At 41.5% G+C, this 25,101-nt stretch overlaps 4 protein-coding genes across 9 annotated transcripts; 2 read left to right on the forward strand and 2 right to left on the reverse strand.

The window, feature by feature from the left end:
* The first annotated feature begins 17 nt into the window (after positions 1-17).
* Positions 18-2,093, forward strand: LOC124199859 (nicotinamide N-methyltransferase-like). The gene is made up of 4 exons (XM_046595836.1): positions 18-570; positions 944-1,262; positions 1,381-1,627; positions 1,759-2,093. Exons 1-4 carry the CDS (start codon positions 417-419, stop codon positions 1,963-1,965), a joined length of 927 nt encoding a protein of 308 aa, XP_046451792.1. The 5' UTR covers positions 18-416; the 3' UTR covers positions 1,966-2,093.
* On the reverse strand, positions 2,083-19,666 carry LOC124199853 (cubilin-like). Of its 3 annotated transcripts, none has more exons than XM_046595817.1 (59): positions 19,466-19,666; positions 18,546-18,588; positions 18,355-18,484; positions 17,872-18,297; positions 17,549-17,800; positions 17,242-17,484; positions 17,140-17,169; positions 16,972-17,068; positions 16,680-16,901; positions 16,455-16,601; positions 16,301-16,377; positions 16,136-16,243; positions 15,907-16,078; positions 15,661-15,845; positions 15,434-15,596; positions 15,175-15,365; positions 14,953-15,109; positions 14,701-14,882; positions 14,463-14,634; positions 14,031-14,393; positions 13,786-13,972; positions 13,555-13,715; positions 13,289-13,473; positions 13,065-13,221; positions 12,638-12,997; positions 12,395-12,576; positions 11,819-12,331; positions 11,639-11,759; positions 11,383-11,570; positions 11,233-11,320; positions 11,054-11,161; positions 10,751-10,978; positions 10,495-10,685; positions 10,213-10,426; positions 9,946-10,149; positions 9,740-9,886; positions 9,483-9,667; positions 9,280-9,420; positions 8,828-9,215; positions 8,538-8,759; positions 8,125-8,471; positions 7,641-8,052; positions 7,471-7,565; positions 6,911-7,310; positions 6,662-6,846; positions 6,440-6,580; positions 6,006-6,363; positions 5,791-5,914; positions 5,387-5,613; positions 5,109-5,323; positions 4,871-5,033; positions 4,571-4,791; positions 4,405-4,500; positions 4,163-4,307; positions 3,895-4,076; positions 3,202-3,364; positions 2,879-3,019; positions 2,680-2,795; positions 2,083-2,447 (listed from the first exon to the last, which is right to left on the reverse strand). In XM_046595817.1, the coding sequence occupies exons 1-59, from the start codon at positions 19,467-19,469 to the stop codon at positions 2,319-2,321; spliced, it is 11,394 nt and encodes a 3,797-aa protein (XP_046451773.1). In that variant the 5' UTR covers positions 19,470-19,666; the 3' UTR covers positions 2,083-2,318. The 3 variants fall into 3 exon arrangements, with proteins under 3 accessions (XP_046451773.1, XP_046451774.1, XP_046451772.1); XM_046595818.1 differs by having other exon boundaries at positions 19,383-19,666; XM_046595816.1 differs by lacking the exon at positions 19,466-19,666 and having other exon boundaries at positions 18,546-18,999.
* Positions 19,667-19,863: 197 nt separating this feature from the next.
* On the forward strand, positions 19,864-21,221 carry LOC124199860 (translin-associated protein X-like). Its single transcript, XM_046595837.1, has 3 exons — positions 19,864-20,405; positions 20,566-20,833; positions 20,896-21,221. The coding sequence occupies exons 1-3, from the start codon at positions 20,060-20,062 to the stop codon at positions 21,071-21,073; spliced, it is 792 nt and encodes a 263-aa protein (XP_046451793.1). The 5' UTR covers positions 19,864-20,059; the 3' UTR covers positions 21,074-21,221.
* Positions 20,866-24,968, reverse strand: LOC124199856. Of its 4 annotated transcripts, none has more exons than XM_046595823.1 (10): positions 24,725-24,968; positions 24,408-24,656; positions 24,118-24,343; positions 22,586-24,059; positions 22,339-22,529; positions 21,952-22,278; positions 21,750-21,890; positions 21,607-21,682; positions 21,425-21,543; positions 20,866-21,337 (listed from the first exon to the last, which is right to left on the reverse strand). In XM_046595823.1, exons 2-10 carry the CDS (start codon positions 24,644-24,646, stop codon positions 21,197-21,199), a joined length of 2,934 nt encoding a protein of 977 aa, XP_046451779.1. In that variant the 5' UTR covers positions 24,647-24,656; positions 24,725-24,968; the 3' UTR covers positions 20,866-21,196. The 4 variants fall into 4 exon arrangements, with proteins under 4 accessions (XP_046451779.1, XP_046451781.1, XP_046451782.1 ...); XM_046595825.1 differs by having other exon boundaries at positions 22,339-22,526; positions 24,725-24,958; XM_046595826.1 differs by having other exon boundaries at positions 22,339-22,526; positions 24,408-24,659; positions 24,725-24,958.
* Between the last annotated feature and the right edge of the window lie 133 nt (positions 24,969-25,101).

The raw sequence follows: 25,101 nt of genomic DNA on the forward strand, positions 1-25,101 counted from the left end.
TTATCAGTATACAGACTAGAGTCGAGTCGACCGGAGTTTTTCTTATTTTTCTCCCGTTCAGGGTGGAATATAAAAAAAAAAAGTTTATTTATTCAAGCGTCAGAGTATATACACAACGCTAGACGGCGCACTAGGCGGCAGCTATACATGCACAAAGGCGAGGGCAACCTAGTGGGGGGGGGGGAAATATTCTAGTAAAATATATTAGTTATACACTTACTATATTATACACTCTTCCTATATAGATATATGTTACTCTTGGGATATAATACTGTTGAGGTCCTTTGATTATAACTGCTATACTACTACTACATCTCTGGCCAATGCATAAATAATGAGGTTGCACGGGGCCACGAGGAATCATATAAATAGAGGAGACGTATCAAAGCTTATCCGTTAGTAGCTAGCAGCTTTTAATGATGGAGTCTGAAGCTAAACGGTTGGCGTTGGAGCAATTGTACAGAGATCAGTTCAAACCGGAAGAATATCTCTCCACTTACTACCGAACGCTGGATGCCGAAGTTGAATTCTTCCTTCGCAATCTTCACCATTTCTTCTTTGTTTCCAACGGTAAAAGTTTTGGCTCTTTTGCATTTACAAAATTAATTTCGTTAAAAAGAGGTTCGCTGTATAGTGGGGTGCTCGTCGTATACCTTTTATTCCCCCGTATGCGGCGGATCTATTATACACGACCGGCTGAGCGTTGAGCACACACGTATTGATTTTTATGGTACACACTCAACTTTTTTTTTTTACCGGTCGCCAGAGCAACGGCACGAAATAACGTAAAACTAATTTGCCAATTGAGTTGTACAATGTCAATAGTTCTGGTGGAGAGATCCGTTTTCCAATTTAACCGCTTGATGGCTTAATAACTCTCAAACCAGTCCAGAAAATTTTTTAATTTTCTCATTTTTTTGAATAAATTTAAATTTCAATCAAGGTGGACACCATGATGGAACTTTCCAAGAGCACGAAAAGCAGGTAGAAGTGAGTGATGATGAGATGAATAAGAAGAAGAAAGGAAGGCGGGTCTTGGAGATCGGATCGGGCCCCGTGCCCATTTCAATGATCTCAGCCAGTCGTTGGAGTGAATGGATCGTTTGCAGCGATTTCCTGGAACAGAACAGACAAAACATCAAACAGTGGCTGCTGACGATGACGGCCACAACAACATCAACAGCAGCAGCACCTGGTCGACACGATGACGACGAAACGTGGTTGCCATTCTTCCGATACGTCACCGAACTGGAACGGGCCGAGTATTTTTATTTTTTCCTCATTGAATTTCCCTTTCCTTTTGTGTGTGACGCCTCCGTACTTTTTCACATTAGGAATTTTTATCAGGATTAATTTTTAAATTTTTAAAATTAATTCAAGATCAGAGACTTTGTTACTGGAGCGCGTCCGTCACTCTGTCCGAGCTGTCGTACCGTGCAATGTCTTATTGACCGATCCCTTGATGAACGACAAAGAAGCCGCCCAAAATGCTGACGGCAATTCATTATACGACGTGATTATCACAACACTTTGCCTCGAATTTGCCACGCTATCAGTCGACGAGTACTCGGCCGCAGTGGGCAATGTTACCAGGCTCTTGAGCCCAGGGGGCTTTCTCGTCGTTCAGGTAAATATTTTTTGGACAAAAAAACAAATGATGGATGATTTCTATTGTACCGAGTCGCCCACACGCGCCATCCCATCAGCCCTTGACTATTTATAAGATTTTTTGTTTTTTTTTGTTTTTTCTAAAAATAGGGAGCTTTAGGAAACAGCCATTATTGGCACAACAATCATCAATTTCCGTCCGTTACGCTCAGCAGAGCTGTAGTGGAATCGGCTGTAAAGAAGGCCGGATGTCTGCTAGTCGATTGGAGAGAATTGGCTAGGTGTTGCCCACTCCAAGACAAACCAGCCGACCATTCAGCTGTTTTCTATTGTCTTGCTCGTAAAAATCAGATTTAAAATATTCTTAAATCTGATTTTTCTTTTCACAACTTTTTATTCAAATTTTTTGACGTAATAGAATTTTGAATCTAACCGATTGATGTGTTTCTAGTGGTTTTTCAATACAAAAAAAAATCAATTGTCAATATTGTCTCGTATTTGAAAAAAAAAGCGTTATTGGATACAATAATAACATGGGAAACCTATACGCATGTCGGTTATTACTTCTTTGGCTAGAAATAATATAACAAGACGAGATATTCTGTACTACAGACAAATTGAATCTAAAATTGTCGGATAAAGGAAAAAAGAAAAGTTGAACTACCAGGGCTATATAGTTTTGTTGTGGTTTCCTTATCGTTTCCAAGTTGTTATTGGTTGGCATGGATACTGGTTACGGCCTGGAAGACGGCCCTCCATCCCAATCCAGTGTTGTTGGTTGAAGTGACGTAACGAAGAGTGACTCCGTTGCTAGTGCCCAGATAAGTCGATGGTCGATCCTGCATGTTTTGTTAGCATAAAACGTTTTTTTAAACAATAACACTAGAAAAGAGTAATGCGATCATATATATCGGACTCGATGCACCGCAATGCGACGGCTTAGCGTTCGTGCTAAAATGTCATTGGCATTTTCACCAGTGCAATTTCTGTCATGCAGTAAGGGTAACTACACTAACATGCAGTATGTATAACACCAAACGGCAAGTCTGAATCTATTTGTAATCAGCTTACATTTCCGCAGTAGCGCGCCCTCCAAGCCTCTCCAATGGCACCTCCTGCGTTTTGTTGAATGTCTGATATTTCCACGTAATTATTCGTGCAGTCATCAGCCGGGCCGAACTGGAATACTGATGATTCCAAAAACAATCCAAGTCGACATTGTTATTTGAAAAACAGAAGTGCTAATTAAGAGTCGAATCTTTTTTTTTACCGGGAAATTCGATTTTGATAATCATTCCAATAGGAACAGCTAATTCCCATCGGCAGTCGGTAGTACGGGAAACGTTGCCAGGGTAACCGGGACTCGTCACTGTGCCCCGGGTGTTAAACACGGAGCCTCCGCATCCAGACCCTATGAGCGCGTGTGCATAAAGGGAGGAGGATCGTAGGAGAAAGCGAATGGTAAATTTATTAAATGAATAATTAAAAACGGGAAAAGCGGAAGGAAAGAGAGGGAAATGTAAAATGAGAAACATCTCGAAAGTTTCGGGTGGAGGGGATGACGACGATCGATAAAACCTACTCATTGCGTACCTTGGTTGGTAGAGGTATACGTTAGATCGTAGCCTCTCTGGGGTAGAAGTGAGGGTCGGAAGCGAATCCATAACCTGTTGCCAGTCGAAAATATGGAGTTGGGCAATGCTGATCCGCACAGATTGCCGAGAAGAGGATCTGAACTCGTGCCGCCATCTCGGATCTGTCATAAAATCAATACGTAAAAGAATAATGATTGATCTTACTACTACTACGCTATAGCGCTGCAGCGCTTTCTTTCTATGTCGTACTAGACGAGATTCACTCAATCAATTTTTCAGTATGGGCACGAATACCCGGAGGGGATAACAATAATAAAAAAAAAAACAAAGGAATAAAAAAAAAAGGCTTTTCCGACGCTTACGACGATTTCTGTTGCTTTTACTACACAAAACGAAATTTGACATTTTTTAAAAGAAAAGGTTTTTAATCATTTAATGAAAGGAGAAACGAAACCGGTCTTGTAATCTCATTGTGGCTCGTACGAGTCTGAAGATAATTTACTACTTAGTTTTCGTCATTCCTTTTTACCGGCATTGCAATGGATCTATATTTTTTTTAATTTTGGCATAAATTAATTTTTCTTATTAAGTGGGCTTCATCATTCGAGAAATTTCTTGTTCAAAAGCCATCCCGGTAAAATAGGTTGTCCAAAATGAAAAATGGAATTATATAATGAAAAAATGCCAGAACCTCTAGTGATGAGACGCTGCAATTGAGGCTGTTCATCAACCGGAAAATGTTGAAATACAAGGAGATGGTAGTGTTGGCCGGTGATTCGATAGTCATCTGGCAATAATCATTGGATCGGAAAAGACCTGGCCAACGAGGACTGACAATTCTTCCTTCAATGCCATCGTAACTTCGGTTACACGCTGCAAAAACCGGGAAGTAAGTTTGTTATTACAGACAAAGTCGGAGCAGCAGCTGCTTCCGTCACTCCAATGAATAAACAACTTACTAGCTAACGAGTATTGCAGCTGGAAGCCTCCCGACGATCCGGCAGAAGTTCCTGTGATCAAAGTCACAGCTAGGGCTCCACCTGACGAGATGACGTCGTGGGGTAAACGTGAGCCGCAAAATGTCAAACGTTGATCCAATTCCCTCTGGAAAAAAGAAAGCAAATTATCTTAATTATAATAGCGCTGTGACAATAAAGACAGGATTCTTATCGTTAATAAAAGAATGACCGTGACGTCAAACCTGAAGAATGATTCCCTGATGTTGATCTAATCTCACGACAGTTGCCCCGTCACCATTCAATACCAAGTTGTCATTGGCCTCTTGATTTTGTCCACCCTACAAAATAACCATTCCATTCTTAGTCATTCAAACATTACAATTTTGTACGATAAGCCCGAATGATTACGTTGACAACGTCTTGAACTTCCAGGCGATCGTTGGTGCACTGGGCGGAGTCAGCCGAGCCGATCGATAGATGCTGGAAATGGATTTTTACGGCGGTAGAGTTGCCGTCGATGAGCCAACGACAACGTAGATTAACACCAGGAGCTGCCGGGTAGTTTGGAGATGAAAGTATCTGGTTTGCATCGGTGGCATCCAGCGTTCCAGCGTTCGGGCCACAAGGAGCTGTTTGATAATTATCCAAGCATAACATGAGAACAACAGACTCGATAGACTGAAGCCAAGCGCAATGTGTCTCTCTTACTTTCTTGATAAGACAGAGAAGCGACAAAGTTGGCTCTTCGGTTTGATGTTCCCGTAACTAATTGGACCCACATGATGTTAGTTGAGCCGATCAGTGACGGAGGCACAACAGTCCCGCAATAGCGACCAATCAGACTGGCGCTTTTACTTGCACCGTCTCTTGCCTGTTCACACACAAGTTTTTTTTTTTTTTTTAAATTAAAGCATAGACAATAAATATGCTACTGTTTCTAATATACTTCTAGATAGTCCTCTGAGCAACCGGCATCAGTCATATCGATCTGAGTTAGTTGAAGTCGAATGACTTTGCCGGGTGGAGCTATTACAGTCCACTGACAATCCAGCTCGCCGTCTATGTGACCGTTGCGCGGCAACACGGCCGCGTCCGGTGCTCGCAACTGTTGCTGTGGATTCGCCGTCAGATTGACAAGACCTCCACACCCTTGTCTTTCACCTGCAGAGATCAAACCAATTACCCAAAATGTTGAAAAATTTCATTTTTATGTTTCGTTTTTACCGGAAGTAAATCGCACACTGGCGCTGAATCCTCCGTGGCTCACGCTCCAATCCGTTCGGAAATGGACGAGGGCTTTCGATCCACGGCTTTTAATACGCGGTAATTGATACGTAAAATTACCGCAATATTGCCCCAGCAACTGGGAACGATTCACTTGCAATCCTTCATAAGCTGCGACCCAATCATAGCGGCAATCGCGGTGAGTTTCCAATGTCAGCGATTGGAATCTATGCAGATCATAACATCAAGTTTAAGGTCACACATTTTCGCTATATTCGCAACACATTAACGATAGAAACAATAATTATTGCAATCGGTAATTGAGCGAGTTGATAGACTTAATTAGTAAATCTAGCCCAACACACACAAAATATAGCAAAATGAATGAACCATTGTGTACTTACTTGATATCGATTACTTGATCGGCAGGGGCTTCGATCCTCCATGTGCAATTAAGATTATTATAGTACGTATCTGGATGAGATGGCGAGCTGATGATCGTCGGCGACGTAATTGTTCCCCCACATTCTGCAAGGACAAATGATTATTTAATTTTGTCATTAGCCGTGTTCTGGTCATTAGCCTTGGACAAATATCCACACGTGGCAAGGACACTGACCTTGTTTAGTGTAGCTGATTTTGAATCCTGATCCACTCATGGAGCCATCCGTGCGGAACTGCATAAACAAATTCTTGTGACTAACGATCGGACTTGGATTTTGTGATCCGCAATAGCGACCCAGTGGAGCGGATGATGAACTGTTGCCTTGGTAAGCCGCCAGACGATCGTAAATGCAGAGCGGATGGGATTCGATTTGAAACTTGTCGATGAACTGGGCAATGATGTACGTATCGGCAGAAGCAGTTATGGTGTAGTTGCAAACAAGGTTGTCGCCGTAATTCATCGGATAGTTGGGCGATGTAATCAAACCAGTTGGACCGTCAAATTCTCCACCGCAACCAACTTTCCATCGCATCTGACATTTTGATGGCCATTTTTAAAAACAATAAACAAATGCAATTAAAAAAAAACAAATAAAAGTCATTTGGTACCCGGAATCCGTCGCCCTGGTGTGCAGAATTAGACCGGAAGAGAATTTTCATCGACTCGCCAGACGTGCTGATTGTTGGCGGGAATTGTTTGCCGCAAAAACGTCCAAGAGAATGCCATGTTTCATTTTTCCAATCCATAAGCTATGAATTTACCATCACAAATTTAATTGAATTAAATACCGCGTTCACTGGATCGGAAGAATGAAATGTAAATTGACAAACCTCGACAAAATCGTTTTGGCAGTTGGTACTGTTCTCGAGATCAAATCGCTGGAAGAAATCGGCAATCACTTTGTAGCCAGGATCGACGCGGATTTCCCATTCGCATTCAGCATCCGTGCCGTAGGCAGATGGGTAATTAGGACTAGTTATCACTCCCGTTCGACTGTGCATAATTCCACCGCAGCCTAACAAAAGATAGCGAGAATAAGAATTAAAGATAATAACCTGAATAATCAATAAAATTCTCACCAGATGCCACAGCGTCGACGGTAATTGAAAATCCTCTTGAATTGCCTGATATATTGTCAGAGTGAAAGTGGATCCATAGGTAAGAACTCTGAGAACGGATGACATTTGGCCGGGTTGAGCCACAATAGCGGCCCAGCTGTGGCGAAGTCGGCATGTATCCATTAAGGATTCTCAAATAATCTTGAGAGCAGTCTTCCGAATCGAGTTGCAAGTCGTCAAAGGTAACTTGCACCTGTTGTCCGTTCTCAGACAAATCGATCACCCACACACAGTCAACGCCAAGTCCGTAGTATGCTGGGAAATTAGGCGTCGATATCGTCTGTGGGTTAGTAATGTCACCTCCGCACGGAGACACTCGGTAACTTGTATTAAATCCTAAGCCAGTAATTGTCGAATCCGTCTATTGAGAAATAAACGAAAATTTAACTTGAATTACCCGCGGTGTAGCTTTAGAATTCAGAAAAGCTCCTTAAGAGAACTTGCATCTCCCCAAAGGTTTCAAAGAGAAGTTGACTGAAACCTGCACGCGCGGACCATGCATTATGAAATCAAAATTTTACCGTGAAGCGGATGAGGGATTCCAGGAAAGGATTATAGATAGAAGTACCGCTTGTTTGATTGCCACAGTACTGTCCCATAGGTATACGAGTTGAGGCTGTGAATTGAAATAATAAGTTGCAAGGGATTTAGTGATCAACTGTGCATGGATATTTAACTGTAATAGACCGACCTCCATAGAAATTGAGTGAATCAAATGTACACTGTTCGGTGTTCTGCATAGGTCCTTCCATATCCATCATTTCGATTTTGAAAATGACGCTAGAATTGCTCTGTTCGTTATTGATCAACTGCCATTCACAGTGAAGAGAATCGCTGTAATTTCCAGATGTGGGGGATATCAAGCCGGGCGAGGTGAAATAACCGGAAGCACCGACTGCGCCATTTAACTCCCCGCCGCAGACGGCAGGCTGATCTGTGTCATATCGAGCAGAAAAACCACGATGTGTGACGGAGCCGTCCGTGCGGAAAATCAGGATCATATTGTGGCCGGACGAGCTGACTATTTCTGGAAGTGTTGAACCGCAACGACGAGAAGAATTCCGGTACAATGGAGGACTTTGAAAATCTGGTCCATTTATAGCCTATTGTTTCATGCAACCAGTTATGCAAAACCCACAGATAAAATATCCAAAAATAAAAAAAAAAAGTCTTACATAGACAAAGTCTTGGCATTCTGACTGAGCAGCTCCTGTCCTTCTCACAGGGCCTTCTAATGCGAAATCGGTAAAAGTCAAGGTTATACGGCGACCAATAAGTCCACGAATTTTCCATGTGCATATCCTGCCATGGGGATACGAGTTGGGATAGCCAGGAGACTGGATTATTCCGCTTGGGCCGCTTACATCTCCACCACATCCATCCACGCTAGTATTGTAAGTCATGCGGAAACCTTGTCGATTGTAGACTCGGCCACCAGTTTGGAAAATGACATCGACTTCATTGGAATAACTAGAAATCACATCTGAATAGCTATTTCCACAAATTGTCGCCAGGATTTCATCTGTAAAAATCGATAATTTGTAGACGTATAGGCGACTAACATGATTTAACGTTAGGGTGGACTGACTTGTGGCATTTCGTTCGCGGATCTGTACATAATCGACGTTTGAGCAATTGCCTCCGTAAGCAGAAGCAGATGGCAAATCCAAATTAGTGAAAACAAAATTCAAATAGTGTCCGACTGGACCTCGGATGGTCCACACACACCTAGTGTTGGGCTCGTAAGACGAAGGGTAATTGGGTGACTTGAGAGTACCCCGCGATCCGACAATCGTTCCGCCACAACGAGCTTAAATAATTAATGATTACGTATAACTTTAATAATTGTCGGAATTGATTGTTATGTAGCAGAAATACCGATAGAGACACGCGCTTGGAATCCAGTGCCAGGATTTTGTAATGAATTAAAGTAGCGAACATGAAGGCTGTTGCCTGTAGAAAAGATTGATCCTGGCGGATTTCTTCCGCAATAGCGACCCAGCACAGGAGCCGATAACGTCCCTCCATTTCGAATTTCGACTCCAGCGCTACGGCAACCGTATTGGCTTTGAATGTCCAATTGACCGACGAAATCAAGCTGGACGGCGTGACCGCCCGGAGCGAGAATAATCCACTCGCATTCTGCGTAGGGTGGGGATGGAGACGGCCGGTTTGGTGACTCGATCGTAACTTCGCTTATATCGTTGTTGAGTGTCAGACGACCGCCGCAACTCGTTCTTACTTCTTCAAATCTAAGTTGGAATCCCTAATGACATGTAAAAATAATGGATGAGTGCTTGTCTGCTTAAGCATACAAGTTTATGACTCACTGCAGAGTTGGTTTGACCGTCTGATACGAACTTTATGTGTAACTTGTTTCCAGTGGTAACCAACGCACTCGTTGGAATACTATTACCGCAGAGTCTTCCACTACCCAAAACTGGTGAATCAACTGAATCTCCGTTACGGAGCTAATAGAAAAATATTCAAATTGGATTAAATCCATAAAATAAATAAAAATCTCTAATCTTACGATAACATAATCTTGAGAACAGGCTGGCATATCTGATGCGATTTGCATATTATCAAAGCTGACCGTAATCTTTCTTCCCGGACGAACACTGACATCCCACTCGCATGTGGTTGAAGCAGGATAGTTTGCTGGATATTTCGGTGATTTGATAATACCACTTGATTGCCTCACGATACCTCCACAAACTGGTTAAGCAAACGAAAGATTACAGCCAACTGATGAGAACTGAATAACAAAAAATAATAGTGTTGTTAAACCTGCTTTGGCGTTGATTTGGAAACCCGTTTGGTTGACCGTAGCGTCTGTACGGAAATATATTACGGCACTATTTCCCGCAGATGTCACAACCAATCCTTGTTGATCACGTCGGCAATAGCGCCCTAGCAACTGGGGTCTTTCATTCTCTGTAACATTAAAATGTTATTAAATAAAATGAAATCGCACAACAAATAACGAAACCGACCTCCGTTGTTGATTTCAACACGATCAAACATGCAAGATCCTGCTTCCATGTCGAGCGTGATCAGAGTTATAGCCACTCTGTAATGTGGATCTGTTGTTAGAACCCATCTGCAAATCAGGTTATTTGCATAACCGATTGGGAAACCTGGGCTCGTCACCATTGTAAAGTTCCCATCCGTTACAAAATATTCTCCTCCACATGTCACTGTAAAATAATATTTTGTTGTGAAACAAAGTTGTCTAAGAGTTACTATCGATTTTTTCCTACCACTAGAGTTCATTGGAGCTGGTGTTGATAAAACTGCAGGTGAGTTCGTCACCACAGCGTCCCATCGAAGTCGGAAAAAGGATCCTTCAAATGAGCGAGAACGGAATACTATATAGACTACGTTCCCGGAAGCCGTTACATACATTTGTCGAGGCCTGGTTTCTCCACAGTATTCTCCCAATAGAGGAGCTTGTTCATCGTACCCATCATATACCTTTACAAATGATAATTATTTTTAATGGATTGGATGTACCCCAGCTCATTTTTTTTTTGCCCTAGTACCAATAATGATGAGATGCAAGCAGTTGATTCGTGTTCCCGTTCAATAGAGAATTGTGGATAGAAATAGAGTCTAACGAAGCGTTCAGCGTCCACAGTTACACGCCAGCTAAAATCATCTCGATGAATATAAGGATGGGGGAATAACGGAGAAGCAATCTCTCCGCGATTTCCACTCAAATCATTTCCGTGAACTGCGTCGTAAGAAATCAGTAGAGTGAATTGAAAAGAAAAAGAAAAATACGAAAGTTTTAATTACGCAGGCTGTAGTCAGCAATGAATCCGGGCGCCGTAGAGTCGTCATCCGAGCGGAATTTAATCCAAAGTTTGTTGGATGCTGTGATGTTGCTTGGTAGGAATCCAGTACCGCAAAAATGGCCCAATAGTTCACCTCCACCGTCGTTAGTTCGAATTTCAAGATAATCTCCATTACAGAATTCTGTGTCCTGAAGATTGAACATGCGGAAAGACACCATCACTCGATTGCCTAATTTCCATAATAAATAAATTCAAATTTCAAATTCCTCGTTTCTCATTAACACAATTTTTAATGGAAACATACCAGCTGAAGCTGAAATTGTCCAAATACATTCAGTCGAAAGAGGGTAAGAATTAGGATAAGCAGGTGAACTGAATGATCCGTGTTCCGATGTAAATTCTCCTCCGCAAGCTGATAAAAAATTAAACAGACACATTTAAACCATTTTTTAAATTTTAGAAGCAAAATGTTATTTATCTTACATTGAGTTAAAATGGAGTAAGTTGCACGGAATCCAACTCCCAACAACATTAACGGTGTGGTCTGCAAGCGTACGTAGAGTGACGAACCCTGATGGATCGAAAATACAAATTTAGCATGATTAAATATCAATCAACTTAAATGAAATTCACCTGGCTGGTGATGGGTGATGGAACTCTGGTTAGACAATAATTGCCTATTACAGGTGCATCAGAGTCATCACCATCTTGTACGCGAACAAAACTCATCGAACAATTTGTATTTGTGGCTGTTACAGAGGATGATTGCGGTACGAAGCTGTGCAAGTCCATGTGCGTAAACATCAAGTAAACTCGGTCATCTTCAACAACAACAAAAAAAGACGGACCATTGAAAAACTGTAAGACAGAATCTGTTGAAATATAATACCAGGATTAGCAGCAGTCAGAGTCCAAGTGCAATTATACCAATTGCTGTAATAGTGTGGGAAATTCGGTGACGTCAATTCACCGGTATCTTCTGAATTAACGGTTATACGTGCACCACATCCCTACACGAATACTTGAGTTTAAAATATCCAGTAAGAAAAAAAAACTGTAAGTAGCTCACTGTTGTATAATTAGCCACGAATCCCCTAGCTGAAACGCTCCCATCAGCTTTAAGACGAACAAACATCTTGTTTGATGTTGAACGAACATAAGAAGGATTGGGGATAGTGCTGCCACAGAAACGAGCTATTTCTTCATCATTTAGCGACGGACCATCATAGACGGCCACATAGTCGAAAGTGCAGTTTGTAAAGGGTTCGACATCAAAGTCGACGAAATTCAGTACGACGACGTGATTGATTGGAACTTCGATAAGCCAAGTGCAATCAGAATCGTGATCGTAGTTTTGCGGGTAGTTGGGGGAATGAATTATTCCCGATGGGGATTTATAATAACCACCACATCCATTCGGCAATGTGTTAAAACTGGCGCTGAAACCTTTACCACGAAGAGATTCGTCACTGTGAAAATGCACGTACATGTGGTTGCCAATGGCCGTCACCACGACTGGCTTATCTTGACGATGGCAAAACTCGGCCAATTTGGGCGAAGTCTCGTCCACTCCTCCATGAACCTTGTTGATTAAATAGATTCAGTTGCCTGTGTTAACTACTTGTGATAAAAAATATAGTAGTACTCGAAGGAAATCGTAGTTGCACCCCACTGCCGATTCAATGTCGATATCTTTGATAGTTAGTTCCACTCGACTGCCTGGTTCAGTTTCAATTTCCCAGACACAGTCTGTTTTAAATGGATAGGATACTGGATACCCGGGTGATTTGAAAATGCCAAACGGTTTCGCCAACCTTCCACCGCATCCTAAAAGAAATCGAGTGAATACAAATCAAAAGAACATGGAAAATAAAACCAGCTAGCGTACCGATAACTCGCCATTCCAAACGGAAACCGTTATGAGCAACAGATAAATCAGACATGAATTGAATCATGACCTTATCCTGAGTAGAGCCCAACTCTGGTGGTAAACTAGAGCCACAGAAACGGCCCAGCGTTCCATTAGGTTGTCTGACCTCCACAAAATCATACATGCAATTGACGGGCGCCAACGCACTTGAATCTTGTGAGCCATGCTGCTCGACGTCGAAATGCGAGAAAGTTAGATTTATCCTGTTGCCAAGTGGAGCCGCAATGGTCCATGTACAGTTGCGGTTGTGTGGATAGTTGTTTGGGAAATTTGGACTTTCGATGACGCCGCTCAAGCCCTTCAACTCGGTATTACACACTTTATAAATAATAAAGTCGGTCCATTATTGATGAAGAATACAGAGTTGTTAAAAATTATTCCTTACAAGTTTCATAGCGAGCTTTAAATCCTCTCCCAGCAAGATTCATGTCCGATTTGAATTTAACATAGAGGCTGGTTGACTTGCTGACTATTGGAACAAGGGAGAAGGAGTTGCAATAGCGGCCAACTAATGGTGCCCGACGATCTCTTCCATTGCGTACCTTATTGATCACGCAATAACGTGAGTTACAAGGAGCTAGTTACTATAAGCAAAGAACTTGTCGATACCTCAACGTAGTCAAAGGCACATCCCGAAGGCTGAGATTCCATATCCAAATCGACAAAAGCAAATAGCACACGAGATCCGTGAGAAACTTCAATTCTCCAAATGCATTCCGCATTCTCTCCATAAGATGATGGATAACCTGGTGAGACTATGCTTCCTTCTGGGCTGGTCAAAACTCCTCCACAACCTTTAATAATAAATATTTTTAGTATGCGGAATGTATAATATTTAATTAGAAAAATAACTGTTATTTATATATTGATTTAACCTGTGGAAGAGGCATCCCAAAATAGGCGGAAACCGCGTCCGAACAAGGAGTAATCAGTCACCAAACGAATAAACATCTCGTGACTATGCGACGGAATGGTACGGGGAATGTTACGGCCGCAGAAATTGCCTATCAACGGCGATGTTGGCCCTCCACCATTTCTAATAACCCACAATTCGGATCATAAAGTAATAGTCAAAACATTAATTCTAAATCGGTAGTAGATCTAACCTTATTTCTAGATAGTCCATTTGGCATTGAGTGTGATTTTCCATATCAAAATCGGTAATGTTGAGTTGAATTTGACGATTAAGAGGAGCACGAATGATCCAAGTACAATCTAATGAGGGTTGGTAGCCTGTGGGGAAGCCTGGCGAGGCAATCATGCCCGTTTCTGTGTAGTACGTACCGCCGCAAACTGCAAGGATCTTCCTTATTATTATGTGTACTTATTATCAAATCAAAAGCATTATTACGCGAAGAACTGTTGAGCGTTATATAAGTGAGAGTAAATCCCTCGGCCGCTAAGCTGGCATCTGATTTGAAGACTATTGTTATCGTATCGCCAGTGGATGTGATTGATGGCGGGAGGGTGTTGCCACAGTAGCGACCCACGAGACCACCCGTGTTGGGAATTGTACTGTTATCATAGACGGAGACAGAGTCGAAATGACAAGCAGGCGGCGCCGGCTCTAATGCAAACGACAGCCATTGCAAGCGAACGACTTTGCCTGGCCCGGCTCGCACAATCCAGCGACATGTAGCACCGTGTGGGTATACTTCTGGATGTAAGGGAGACGCAATCACGCCCCTCGGGCTTGTCAATATTCCTCCACACCCTTGAATTAAAAGAGATGAAAGGTAAATTAATTTCTATTCCAAACATATCTAATAACAATGTTTCTCACCAACGTCAATAGCCGAAAAATTGGCTTGGAACCCTAAATTTTGATCTGAAGCGTCTGTTTGAAATTTGATCCATAAATAGTTGTGGCTGCTGACAATCGGTGGAGGTATAAGAGATGGTGGGCCGCAATATCTGCCAATTAGCGTTGAATTGCTAGTATCTCCATCTCGAATCTATCATCAAGTCGCAATATTTACTATAAAGCTTTTATTGATAATATTGAAAAAAAGGTTCAATACTTCAACGTAGTCATAACGGCAATTGGCGGATCCTTCGACGTCAAATGTTAGGAAATCCAGTTTAACGGCCTTACCCGGATCCAAAGCAATGATGTAAACACATTGTTTACTTGCCGGATACGGCGATGGGAAATTTGGTGACTGGATCCTTCCGGATGATTCCGTCCATGTCCCTCCGCAAACTATTCATTATTTTATTGGGAAATCAGGAGTTAGTGAAGTGGAAGAAAAAGGATGGATTTCATCATTTACCGGTTTCGAAACGAGCACGGAAACCACTTGATGCGACGCTAAAGTCAGAGCGGAAACGCACGAAGAGCTGATTTCCTTGTGAAAGAACTGGCAAGGGCAAATTGCGGTTGCAATAACGGCCGATCAATGGACTTTGCGGTGTGCCTCCTTCCCTGACCTGTTGTTAACCAATTTAAGCACCTGCTCGTGTACAAGAAGCAGATGGAGACAAATGAATTTTACCTCTACGTAGTCAAAGCGGCAGTTGCGTGAAGCTTCAATAGACAGAGCTGTGAACGTCAAACGAACTCGCTCATTCCGTGTTGCACGGATAACCCATTCACAGTCGAGATTGTGCTCGTAAGTATCTGGATGATTGGGCGATGAAAGAGTTCCACCTGGTCCAGTTAGTAATCCTCCGCAACCAGGAATACCTTTAATGGAAAAGATACAACTTAGAACATGACTAAATTATATGTAAAAATATTAGCAAGATTCTTACCATTTACAACTGCGTAAGTAATGTGGAAACCATTGTCGGTAGAGGTTGCGTCAGAATGAAAATTGAGTAGAGCATATGGTCCTGAAGTAGTAAGAGGTGGTGGGTTTGCAGTGCTGCAAAATTTGCCCAAGGAGTTATCGGTGAGAGCCGACCCATCGTGGACCTGCGCGAGTATTTGCAAATCAATGTAATAAATTGAAATCTGATTGAAATCGATTCAACTTTACCTCGAGGAAGTCGTAACTGCAATTCAGATGGTGTTCCAATTGGAGAGTAGCAAAAGTAATTTGTATTCGTTTTCCTAATGGTGCAGATAATGACCAGATACAATCCCGATTGGCAGGATAGTGTCCTGGATATCCTGGCGAATTGATGGTTCCATAGGTTGAAGTAGAAATCACTCCTCCACACACTTCAAAAATATATATCTCCGTTATAAACTATTCAACGATTCAACGAAAACTTGGTAGTACCGGGATCTATTGTGTTCCATACAAGTTCGAAACCTTGTCCATTCACCGAATGGTCCGAACGAAACCATAAATAAATTTGATTGTGGGTTGTAACCATCGATCCGCCAGGGAAAGTTTGATCGCCACAGTAACGTCCTACAATTTGAGCGGAAGCATCTTCTCCATCGTGGAACTATTGGAAAGGATTTCTTGAATTGGGAGGACATTTTAAATTAAAAACTATTATTACTTGGAGCCAGTCGAATTTGCAATTTTCAGATGATTCCAAATGAAATCGATTAAAAGTCATATTCATCACTTTTCCTGGAGTCGTGTTGATCACCCACGCACAACTCACCTGAACATTTTAAATGATGACACTTTTATCAACATAATGTTTAAGGCTAGTATTTACTTGATGAGGATAGAGTCCGCCATCCGACGAAGGGAAGGTAATTGTGCCGTTTGCCTCAGAAATCATACCTCCACAAGCTAATTTAAAGTGTTTTTTAATTTTGCAGTTTTTTTAATTATTAAAATTCAATTCGCCAGGTTTTCCCCTTATATACCTTGAATCTCATTTTGACATTCGTTGCCGGTGAATCCTGCAGGACATATACAACGGAACTGTCGATCGGGACCTACAACTGCGCAAGTGGCTCCATTACGACAGGGCGAACTCACGCAAGCATCCAGTGGGATGTTACACGTTTGACCTTCAAATGCAAATAATTAAGTAAAATTCCTTGAAACTCTTGCATTTTTTCAGCCTTAGAATAAACGTTTGCCAATACCTGCATATCCAGTGTGACAAGTACATTGGAATCCATTGCCAACTACGGAACATGTGCCAAAGACACACGGATTAGGTGAGCAAGGATTATCGTAATTGACTGGTCCTATATCTCCACCACCCCTTCGTCTACCATCAGCAAGCGGAACACAACCCATTTGACCAAATCCGTTGCCTGTGAATCCAGGCCGGCATTGGCAGGAAACGTAGGAACTCGATATGGCTAACAGATAAAATCATAAATAAAAAAATACCTTAGCATTAAAAATTGTTTTTTTTTTTTATTTACTAACCCGGATTATCATAGCAGAAAGCAGCCGGATGGCATCCACCATTATTGACTGTGCAAACACCTACGAAGCTACAGAATACACCGTCACCTTGGTAACCCTATAATATGATTACATTTATGAAGAAATTAGCTGAATTTTACCAGACACGGATAGTAAAGAACCACTTACCGGTGGACAAGGACCACACGATCGAGATCCCTACATTTAAAAAAAAAAAGGTTTTGAATTAATTTAATGAAATTAACTGCGTAAGTGTAAAGCAATCTTTACAATAGTATTAGTGCACTGAACACGAGGGCTTATACTGCATCCACCGTTATTGATCTGGCATTCGTCCACGTCCGTGCAATAGTGGCCATTACCGGAATAGCCAGCTGGGCAAGGTCCACAGCGAAAGCTACCGGGAAGATTGATGCATTGGACACGAGGATTAACTGAACAAAGAGGGATAGGATAGACGCACTCATCGACGTCTACTGTACACCCAGGATTAGAACCATCAGTAGTCCATCCCTTTTAAAATAAAATAAAATAATGAATATAAAAAGGAGTAACAATGAAAGTATTTTGTGTGTACCTGTTCGCATAGGCAAATATAGCCCCTTCCCTGACCGGGCTGACTTAGACAAATACCATGCCCGCAAATCTGTTCGTTTGTGCCGCTGTTGCAGCCGTCTGTCTTTTGGGTGCAATGGACACCAAACCATCCAGTTGGACAGGTGCACCGGTAAGAACCAGCCGTATTGACACATGTAGCCCCATTTTGGCAACCCAGCTCTGTGCCACGGAAACCGGAACACTCGTCTACATCTATGTCACATGTTGGCCCCTAAAAAAACAGAAGACCCATTGATTAAAGGTAAGGTAAAACGAAAATAACTTGAAAACCAAATAACAGACCTCCCAATTGGGTGAACAGAGACATTGAAAGTTGTTATAAGAATCAATACAAATAGCGCCATTTTTACAAGGTGCACTAGCGCAATCATCTGCTTGAAGGGCCGTTGTTAAACGCTGTAAATTGCGCTCGATTGTCTGAACGCGTCTTCTAAGTCGGCGCAAATTAACGGGTGATCCATTGCCGCCTCTGCCACCGCCCCTGCCACCGCCGCCACCACCACCTTCTCCTCCTGCTCCAACACTTTCTGAATTTTGGACAACTTGAGAAGTGATGTTTGCTAAGGATTGTTCCAGAAGGAGTATTCGGTCATTGAGACTCTCTCCTGTATCAGCATCAAGCCGAGCGATTAGCTCCAATTGTTTGTTCTGCAAAGAGGCCAGTTCCCTTTGTCGCAGACTGGTTAACTCCAATGAAACGTTGCGTACCTGAATGAAAAATTGATTTGAATCTTTTACTTTTATTTTAACAATTAAAGGTCCTACTGTTTGGTAGGCAAAGCTGATATCTTCTCCATTGAAGAGAATTCGTCCGTTACGTCCAGTCATCAAAGAAATATCCCGCTCATCCGGCACCATAAACTGCAAATGGCCATCCTGAGTTCGGATTCTCACTCTACAATACAACAATTAGATGAAATTTAACAACTAAACAGCAAATAAATTATAGAACAAACCTTCCATCGTAGAGGGCTCCAGACAGGTCAATTAGCACATAAACTATTAACCAAAGTAAACACAATTTCATTGACATATTAATGAATGTACCGCATTAATCACGAGTATGCACAGCGCCGGTTCAAAAGTGTTCTAGTCTCAATCGTTCATAAGTCAGCAATGTACTGACCAGAAAAATAGTCGATGGCATGGGTTTAAGAGAGGTGTTGAACTGAAGTAATCTAAGAATACGGTAAGTGGTGGATACACCCAGTTTAAACAAGGCCTAGGATTCGTAGGTTACATACTCCCTGATATAGGAGAATGGGGGCGTTTTGAATGTTTTGAGTCGTAACTGGCGTAGAAGAGGTCGAACAACACGTCGGCACTCTTAACACGTGCATCTCTAGTTACAAATGCAAGAATTCGCCTCTCGGGACACGGTGTTTTACCCGGTTTTACCCACAGATTATATAAGACTACAATATTGTATGTAAACTAATTCAAAAAAAATTATGATTGGGCTATTAAGTTAATCGGACTCAAATATTAAATTCTCAATATACCGTCTAATCATATATCACCTCGTTTGATTTAGTTTTAAAGCGTTTTAAAGTGAGCTATACAAATTTTTTTTCAGAAACTAGATTTTAAAAGGCTCAAAAAATGAACATGAACTGAGAAACATTGCAAGTGTCTTGGTCATTAAAGTTAAATGTAATCTGTATCTTTACGACACGTGCTCACGGGATAGCGCAGTAATGAATACCGTAATTCAATAACACAGGCTACTGGGGTTAGCCAAACACATGCATCCACTATTAATCTAAAAATGGAATTTTAACCTTTGCCCGTACCTCAAACGATGTGCCATGGACATGTTTTTTCAGATTATGATGAACTTCTTGAAATAATCCCAATCCGTCCAATGAGTTCTTACCCATAAGTCGTGACTATTTGACTCCTTGTTTCAGATCAGCAAGTTGATTCTTGATTCTTGAACAACTCACGTGATTGTGATAATATCCACTTGTTCTCTTCTATGGTTCTGGCACGATAAGATGATGACAGACATCTTAAACGATTGAACTAACAACTGAGTCAGAGTTCAGACACATCAAGGTTGAAGACATAAGGCTGGGAGTCGAAACTCAGCAGCATGGTAGTCAAAACTCAAAAGGACAAAAGGGAGGGAGCGAACTGCGAAAGACGAAATTTCCATAATTGGTAAACTTAATTAAGATTACAGATGCTGTAATATTTTGGTATTTCTTAAAATTTCGATTTTTTGGTCTCTCTCGATTTAGGCTGATTTAGGAGAGATTTGTTAAAATTTGAATTGTTTGTCGTGTTTCGTGTATACCATAAAAGACAAACTTGGCAACAGTAAGTATAAGAAGCAGACGAACAGTTTTCGAATTTTCATGGTTTTTCTTGCTCGAGAGTGGAGACTCTTAGTATTGTTTTGTGATCTCAAACTGAAGTGAATCGATTATAATTGTATTAGGACTTTAAAGTCTGTTTAAAATTAAAAATGGAAACGGCACCGCCAAAAATACTAGCTTCGGTGGCAACACCTTTAATTGAACCAGAAGAATCATTTGACCCCGAAATTCAGGCTTTTTTTAGTGACTGCTCAAAAAAATTGGATACGCACCACGATCGTTATGAACGTGTCGTTAAACTAAGCAGAGATATTACCATTGAAAGCAAAAGAGTCATTTTTTTGCTTCACAGAGTTCAAGATGAGACATCCAAAATGAAGATATGTAATGAAGCTGAAGGAAAGTTACAGGTTGTTATTAACTCTTCATGGAATCGTTTGGCAAAAGAATTGGTGGGACAGGATCATCATCATTATCTACGAGCTTACTCACCAGGTAAATGTTTGCAATTATTTTCACAGAATCATGTTAATGCTATTCTGTGTTCTTGTTGGCAAGTACTTCATATATTCCTTGCAGACTTAAATTTACAAAATATTCTGTATGTAACATTGATTTGCAAATTATTTAAGCCATTTATTATGTATTGAATTAGGTCTCCAAGAATTCATTGAGGCTATAAGCTTCCTTCAGTTCCTCAGAGATGGAAATTTAATTAATCTTGAAGAAGTACAAAGTAGGCTAACCTACTCAGAAGAATTGAAAGTTCCAGTACCAGTTTATGAGTACTTACTTGGTATTGCTGATTTGACCGGCGAGCTCATGCGTTTGTGCATTAACGCTGTGGGTCGAGGAGAAACTCAACTTGTTTTCAACACTTGTATGTCTTTACGAAAAATCCACGAGGCATTATCAAGTCTAAAGTAGGCTAAATTTCAAGTTGAATCATATTTTTAAATGTAATCTCAATTTATTTTGATTGTAGCCTTGGATTTCAGCGTGAGCTGAAACGCAAGTTGCAAGTTTCAAGACAAAGTTTGCAAAAAGTAGAAACTGCTTGTTACACTGTCCAAGTTAGAGGAAGTGAGATTCCCAAAGAACTTTTGGCGGCCAAAGCGGTTTTAAGCGATGACAATCCAACATGGAACGAAGAGTACGACTGATACCATAGGCGACAGCACGGTGGAACGTGGAAAATCCGTGATATATTTTTTTCTTGTTTGTCTCACAACAAAATGTACGTTTTGAGCGTATGGCTTCGTGTATGATTCGACTCAGATCACTCATCAAATATACTTGGTTTTCGTAAGAGCCGACTCTCCGAACGTTGGATCCGTCATTCTAGACCAATTGGTTTGTCCCACTACAAATCCCAAATCACGCATCTTCTTTTGTTGCATTTTTTCTTCAACATCGGCCCAACGAACCTGAACAATATTTGAAAGCGAGAATATGTTTTAACAAATGCAACAAAAACACTGAAACAGTGCAACATTAGACCAACATAAATTTACCCGTTTTTTTCCTTCCAAACATTTACGATCATCATAATCGTCTGGTAATCCAGATTGTAACCAATCTTCCATCGAAGCAGGTTTCTCCGACTTTCGTTTGACGATACCATCCAATCGGTCTAAAGGAAATAGAATGCGTATTTTTTAACTGGATTAATAGCGTATCAACATGGTTCCGTTACCTAATTTTTCTTCCGTTTGTTCCATCGTTTCCCATTTGCTCACAGCTGGATTTTCGTTTGGACTTCCTTGCGAATCCTTAAAAAAGAAAAAAAAAACATGCGAATTTGTTCGTTAACTTTACAAAAGGTTTTAGATAAATTACTTCATCGATGAGGACTGTCGTTGATGTAACAACATCATCGGGAGTAGGGATCCGCTCTTCAACAACTCCTTGTAATAACCAACGAATATCTAAACGCGGAAGGTCCTCAATCGGCGCCTCTTGCCACTCACTTTTCATTTTCTATTAAATAGCAATTAAATTTTACATCACAATCAAATTCTATAAATAAACAAAAAATCACCTCGAGATCCTTTTCTGTACATTTTCTATTTGTCCCAGTACGCCTCAGGTCATCAGGCAAGTCGACTAGGAAAACGGAGAACGCACGACTCCGCGCCGCATTGTGTACCTCCAGAATGTCGCTCACCTTAATGTGAAGAGCATCCACAATGATGAAGGAAAAATGGCCATCATCAAGATTTTTCTTGAGAGATTTCAACAAACTCTGCCGATATTGCTCTTCCTGGTCTTCTTGCCAAGGAACCGGGCTAGTACCATCATCCATTAGATAATAATCATCGATAGATAAAATTCGAGGGGCTGATCCACCCATCAACACTTCCTTTTCCTGAAGAACAAAAAAAACTCTTGTTAAGATTTGAACAACAACAACAAATTGGAAACAAACCTTTATTGAACGGGCCAAGTGGCTTTTACCCGATCCTGGAAGACCGCGTAGGATAACCACAATTTTCGAAGGACGGCCGTAACGCCCAGGAGGCAGTAAGAGATCCTCTACCATCACAATTTCAATTTCTGCAGGTACGATCTCCATTTCTGAAGGCTCAGATACGGTTTGTTGAGACAACACTAGACCTACTGATTAAATAGTAATGATTATCAAATATTCAACCTATTAGTTCGCAGTAAAATACCGTTTGGTCGTTTATCTTCGGCAGGTGGATCAGGCAGTAATTGAGGTTGCGGTTTTGGAAACGGATTTTCTTGTATTTGTATAGCCGCTGCAGAGGGGAAAAGTGGGAGAGGGGCTGGTTTTACTGGACTTTTTTCGACAGGGACATTTTTCGGAGCTGCTGGCAAAATGGCGTGGGCTTTGGGAACAACAATTTCAATCTTACGATTGATGACCTTGCTTTCTGAAGATTCAATCTGCGGTTGTTTAGCACGGGAACTATCGATGGAGACTGGTTCGGCAAATCGGCCACGCTGTCCCGGGCGATGGTTGTATTCAAACACGATGGGTTCCATGATTGCACCAACCTTCTTAACTGGTATTTCGTGGTCTCTTACTAAAGGACCAGCGAGATTTGCCATTAGGGGCAAAGCAGAAAGCTTAATTTCTGCGTGTTCGGCCAATCGCTCCTCGATACGTGGACGAACACTTCCTTCCAAGCCAGTTTCAACTTTCTGGTTCATTTGCACAGGCATATCAGGAGTTTTGTAGGGGACAAAGCGCGGTCCATCACCCTTTCCGCGCATTGCGCGCTTTCGGAAAAGATTGGCTGCCGTTTCAGCTGACGAAGGAAACGTTCTGAGATCTTCATCCACATTATTGGCGGGACTCACAAAATTGGCACCACTCTGAGAAGACTCTAACATTCCACGCGCTGGCGGCTGAAATCCTTGTGGGACGTTCAACTCTCGCTGATTCGCTGGCAACATAGGCTGATTATGTTGAATATTTTCGTGGTGATGGTCGCGATTCTGAAGCCTAGGTGGTACATCGAGCTGCCGCTGTCTCATGTCTTGGAAATCCAAACCTGGCTGGTGTTGACCAGGCCTTTGGAGAGGAAGATCAAATTGCTTTTGAGCCGGATCGAAGTTTGTAAGTAGTGGGTGTGGTGGCTTATTAGGCATTCTATTCGATTGAAGGTCAGCTACAGAATGGGACACACGATGGTCGCGAAACTCCTCATGTAACTGCCGCGATGAATAATCAAACCGGTTAGGTGGCAAAGTGCCACCAGGCATTTGGTTCGCTCTTCCACCGCTCAAACTATGTTCACTGTCTCCTTTATTTGGATAATTTTGGGGAACATGAAGTTTAGAAGAATGCCCAGCTACGTGTAAATTTGTGCTCGAATTCGGTGCGTGATTTGAATATAGATTGTGTTGAGACGACGTAATCAACGGTTGCCCAGGAGTATTGGGCATCTTAGGCTGGAAGTGATACGGAATATCTTCACGACTGTCATTGTTACTAGTTGGTTGCGTCGCCTGGCGTGAATGAGCTAAATGACTCGAGTCATCAATGCTATTTTTCGATTGTTCCATAATTTGATTCTGTTTGGCCACAGATTCTTCTCGTTTTTTTCGCAATTTTTCTCGATTTTGAATCAATTGTTCGCGCCAAGTTTTCCATTGGGCTTCATAAACAGCAAGTGCTGCCTGTGTAAAGAATTATTGGATTGGATTAAAGCACACGAGTGACTTAGGAATAAGTTACCTTGTCTGGATGGTTTTTATTTTCTTCTTTCCAAGCTTGAAATTTCCCTTCCCATTCTTTAAATTGAATATCAAAATTCTTTTCTTCTTCTGACATAATACTGTCAGCTACATGTTCTGGAGCCTTTTCCTGAGGTGGTGGCGGAGGTATCTGTGGAACAACTGATGTGTTGGCAGGTGGGGGTGGGGGTGGAGGTTGGGCATTAGGAGCAAAATTATTGCCCCAACTAATGAAAATACAAATTAGTTATTCAACATTACAACAAATTTTGATGATTTATATTCATATACTTGGTTTGGAAATTGGATTGCCATTGCTGCATCCATTGAGACTGGGAAGACACATCATTCCAAGCAGGTGCCACAGGAAGAATCCCTGCACCATATTGATGTGGGAATTGTTGTGAAGCCATCATGTGGAGAGCATTAACGTCAACCATTCCTTGCACCTGATTAGATCCAAGTGACGCTGCAGGGTTGTACCACTGATGAGACATCCAAGGGTTCATATTTCCTCCATTTGGCATCATTTTATCTATCCTGCTTCAGACAAAAATTCCTCGCTGGTTTCATAAACACGTAGCAATAAACGAAATATTTAAACTTACTTTTGAAACTGTCAATTTAACAAAATTCAACACCGGTCATCGTCTTTTCTCTATCACCATTGAAGACTAATCTTAAAATGCAAGATTCGATCACCAAAAAAGAATATGTTGTGAAATCAACGAAATTCTCTTGATTTTAAATAGGACGAAATACAATTCTAATAACGTGAATCTTGTAATTCGTAAATACTATTTTTTTCAACAGTGGAGATGCCTTGTTGGCATTTCGTCTGTAATTCTGTAATATTTAAACGTAGACGCCATCTATTCGTCGACTTTACACTTCGTAAAAAGGCGGTTTTTACGATCTACGCTATTTACGATGGGGGGTCGGATGTGATACACTGATACCTAATTGACCACATGATTGAAATTGA

The sequence above is a fragment of the Daphnia pulex genome, chromosome 8, assembly GCF_021134715.1.
Source record: "Daphnia pulex isolate KAP4 chromosome 8, ASM2113471v1".
Taxonomy (NCBI): Eukaryota; Metazoa; Arthropoda; class Branchiopoda; order Diplostraca; family Daphniidae; genus Daphnia; species Daphnia pulex.

Excerpts from the sequence above, each read along its gene's own strand:
- LOC124199853 (XM_046595816.1), bottom strand. The coding sequence starts at position 18,622 with ATGTCAATGAAATTGTGTTTACTTTGGTTAATAGTTTATGTGCTAATT. Across the intron at positions 17,069-17,139 it reads CGTGTGGTCCTTGTCCACCG|GGTTACCAAGGTGACGGTGT; the intron begins GTAAGTGGTTCT and ends ATCATATTATAG. Across the intron at positions 6,364-6,439 it reads ACCAGGGCGACGGATTCCGG|ATGCGATGGAAAGTTGGTTG; the intron begins GTACCAAATGAC and ends TCAAAATGTCAG.
- LOC124199856 (XM_046595823.1), bottom strand. The coding sequence starts at position 24,646 with ATGATGCCAAATGGAGGAAATATGAACCCTTGGATGTCTCATCAGTGG. Across the intron at positions 24,344-24,407 it reads CAATCCAATTTCCAAACCAA|TTGGGGCAATAATTTTGCTC; the intron begins GTATATGAATAT and ends TATTTTCATTAG. Across the intron at positions 22,279-22,338 it reads ACTTGGCCCGTTCAATAAAG|GAAAAGGAAGTGTTGATGGG; the intron begins GTTTGTTTCCAA and ends TTTGTTCTTCAG.
- LOC124199860 (XM_046595837.1), top strand. The coding sequence starts at position 20,060 with ATGGAAACGGCACCGCCAAAAATACTAGCTTCGGTGGCAACACCTTTA. Across the intron at positions 20,406-20,565 it reads TCTACGAGCTTACTCACCAG|GTCTCCAAGAATTCATTGAG; the intron begins GTAAATGTTTGC and ends GTATTGAATTAG. Across the intron at positions 20,834-20,895 it reads GAGGCATTATCAAGTCTAAA|CCTTGGATTTCAGCGTGAGC; the intron begins GTAGGCTAAATT and ends TTTTGATTGTAG.
- LOC124199859 (XM_046595836.1), top strand. The coding sequence starts at position 417 with ATGATGGAGTCTGAAGCTAAACGGTTGGCGTTGGAGCAATTGTACAGA. Across the intron at positions 571-943 it reads TTTCTTCTTTGTTTCCAACG|GTGGACACCATGATGGAACT; the intron begins GTAAAAGTTTTG and ends ATTTCAATCAAG. Across the intron at positions 1,628-1,758 it reads GGGGCTTTCTCGTCGTTCAG|GGAGCTTTAGGAAACAGCCA; the intron begins GTAAATATTTTT and ends TTCTAAAAATAG.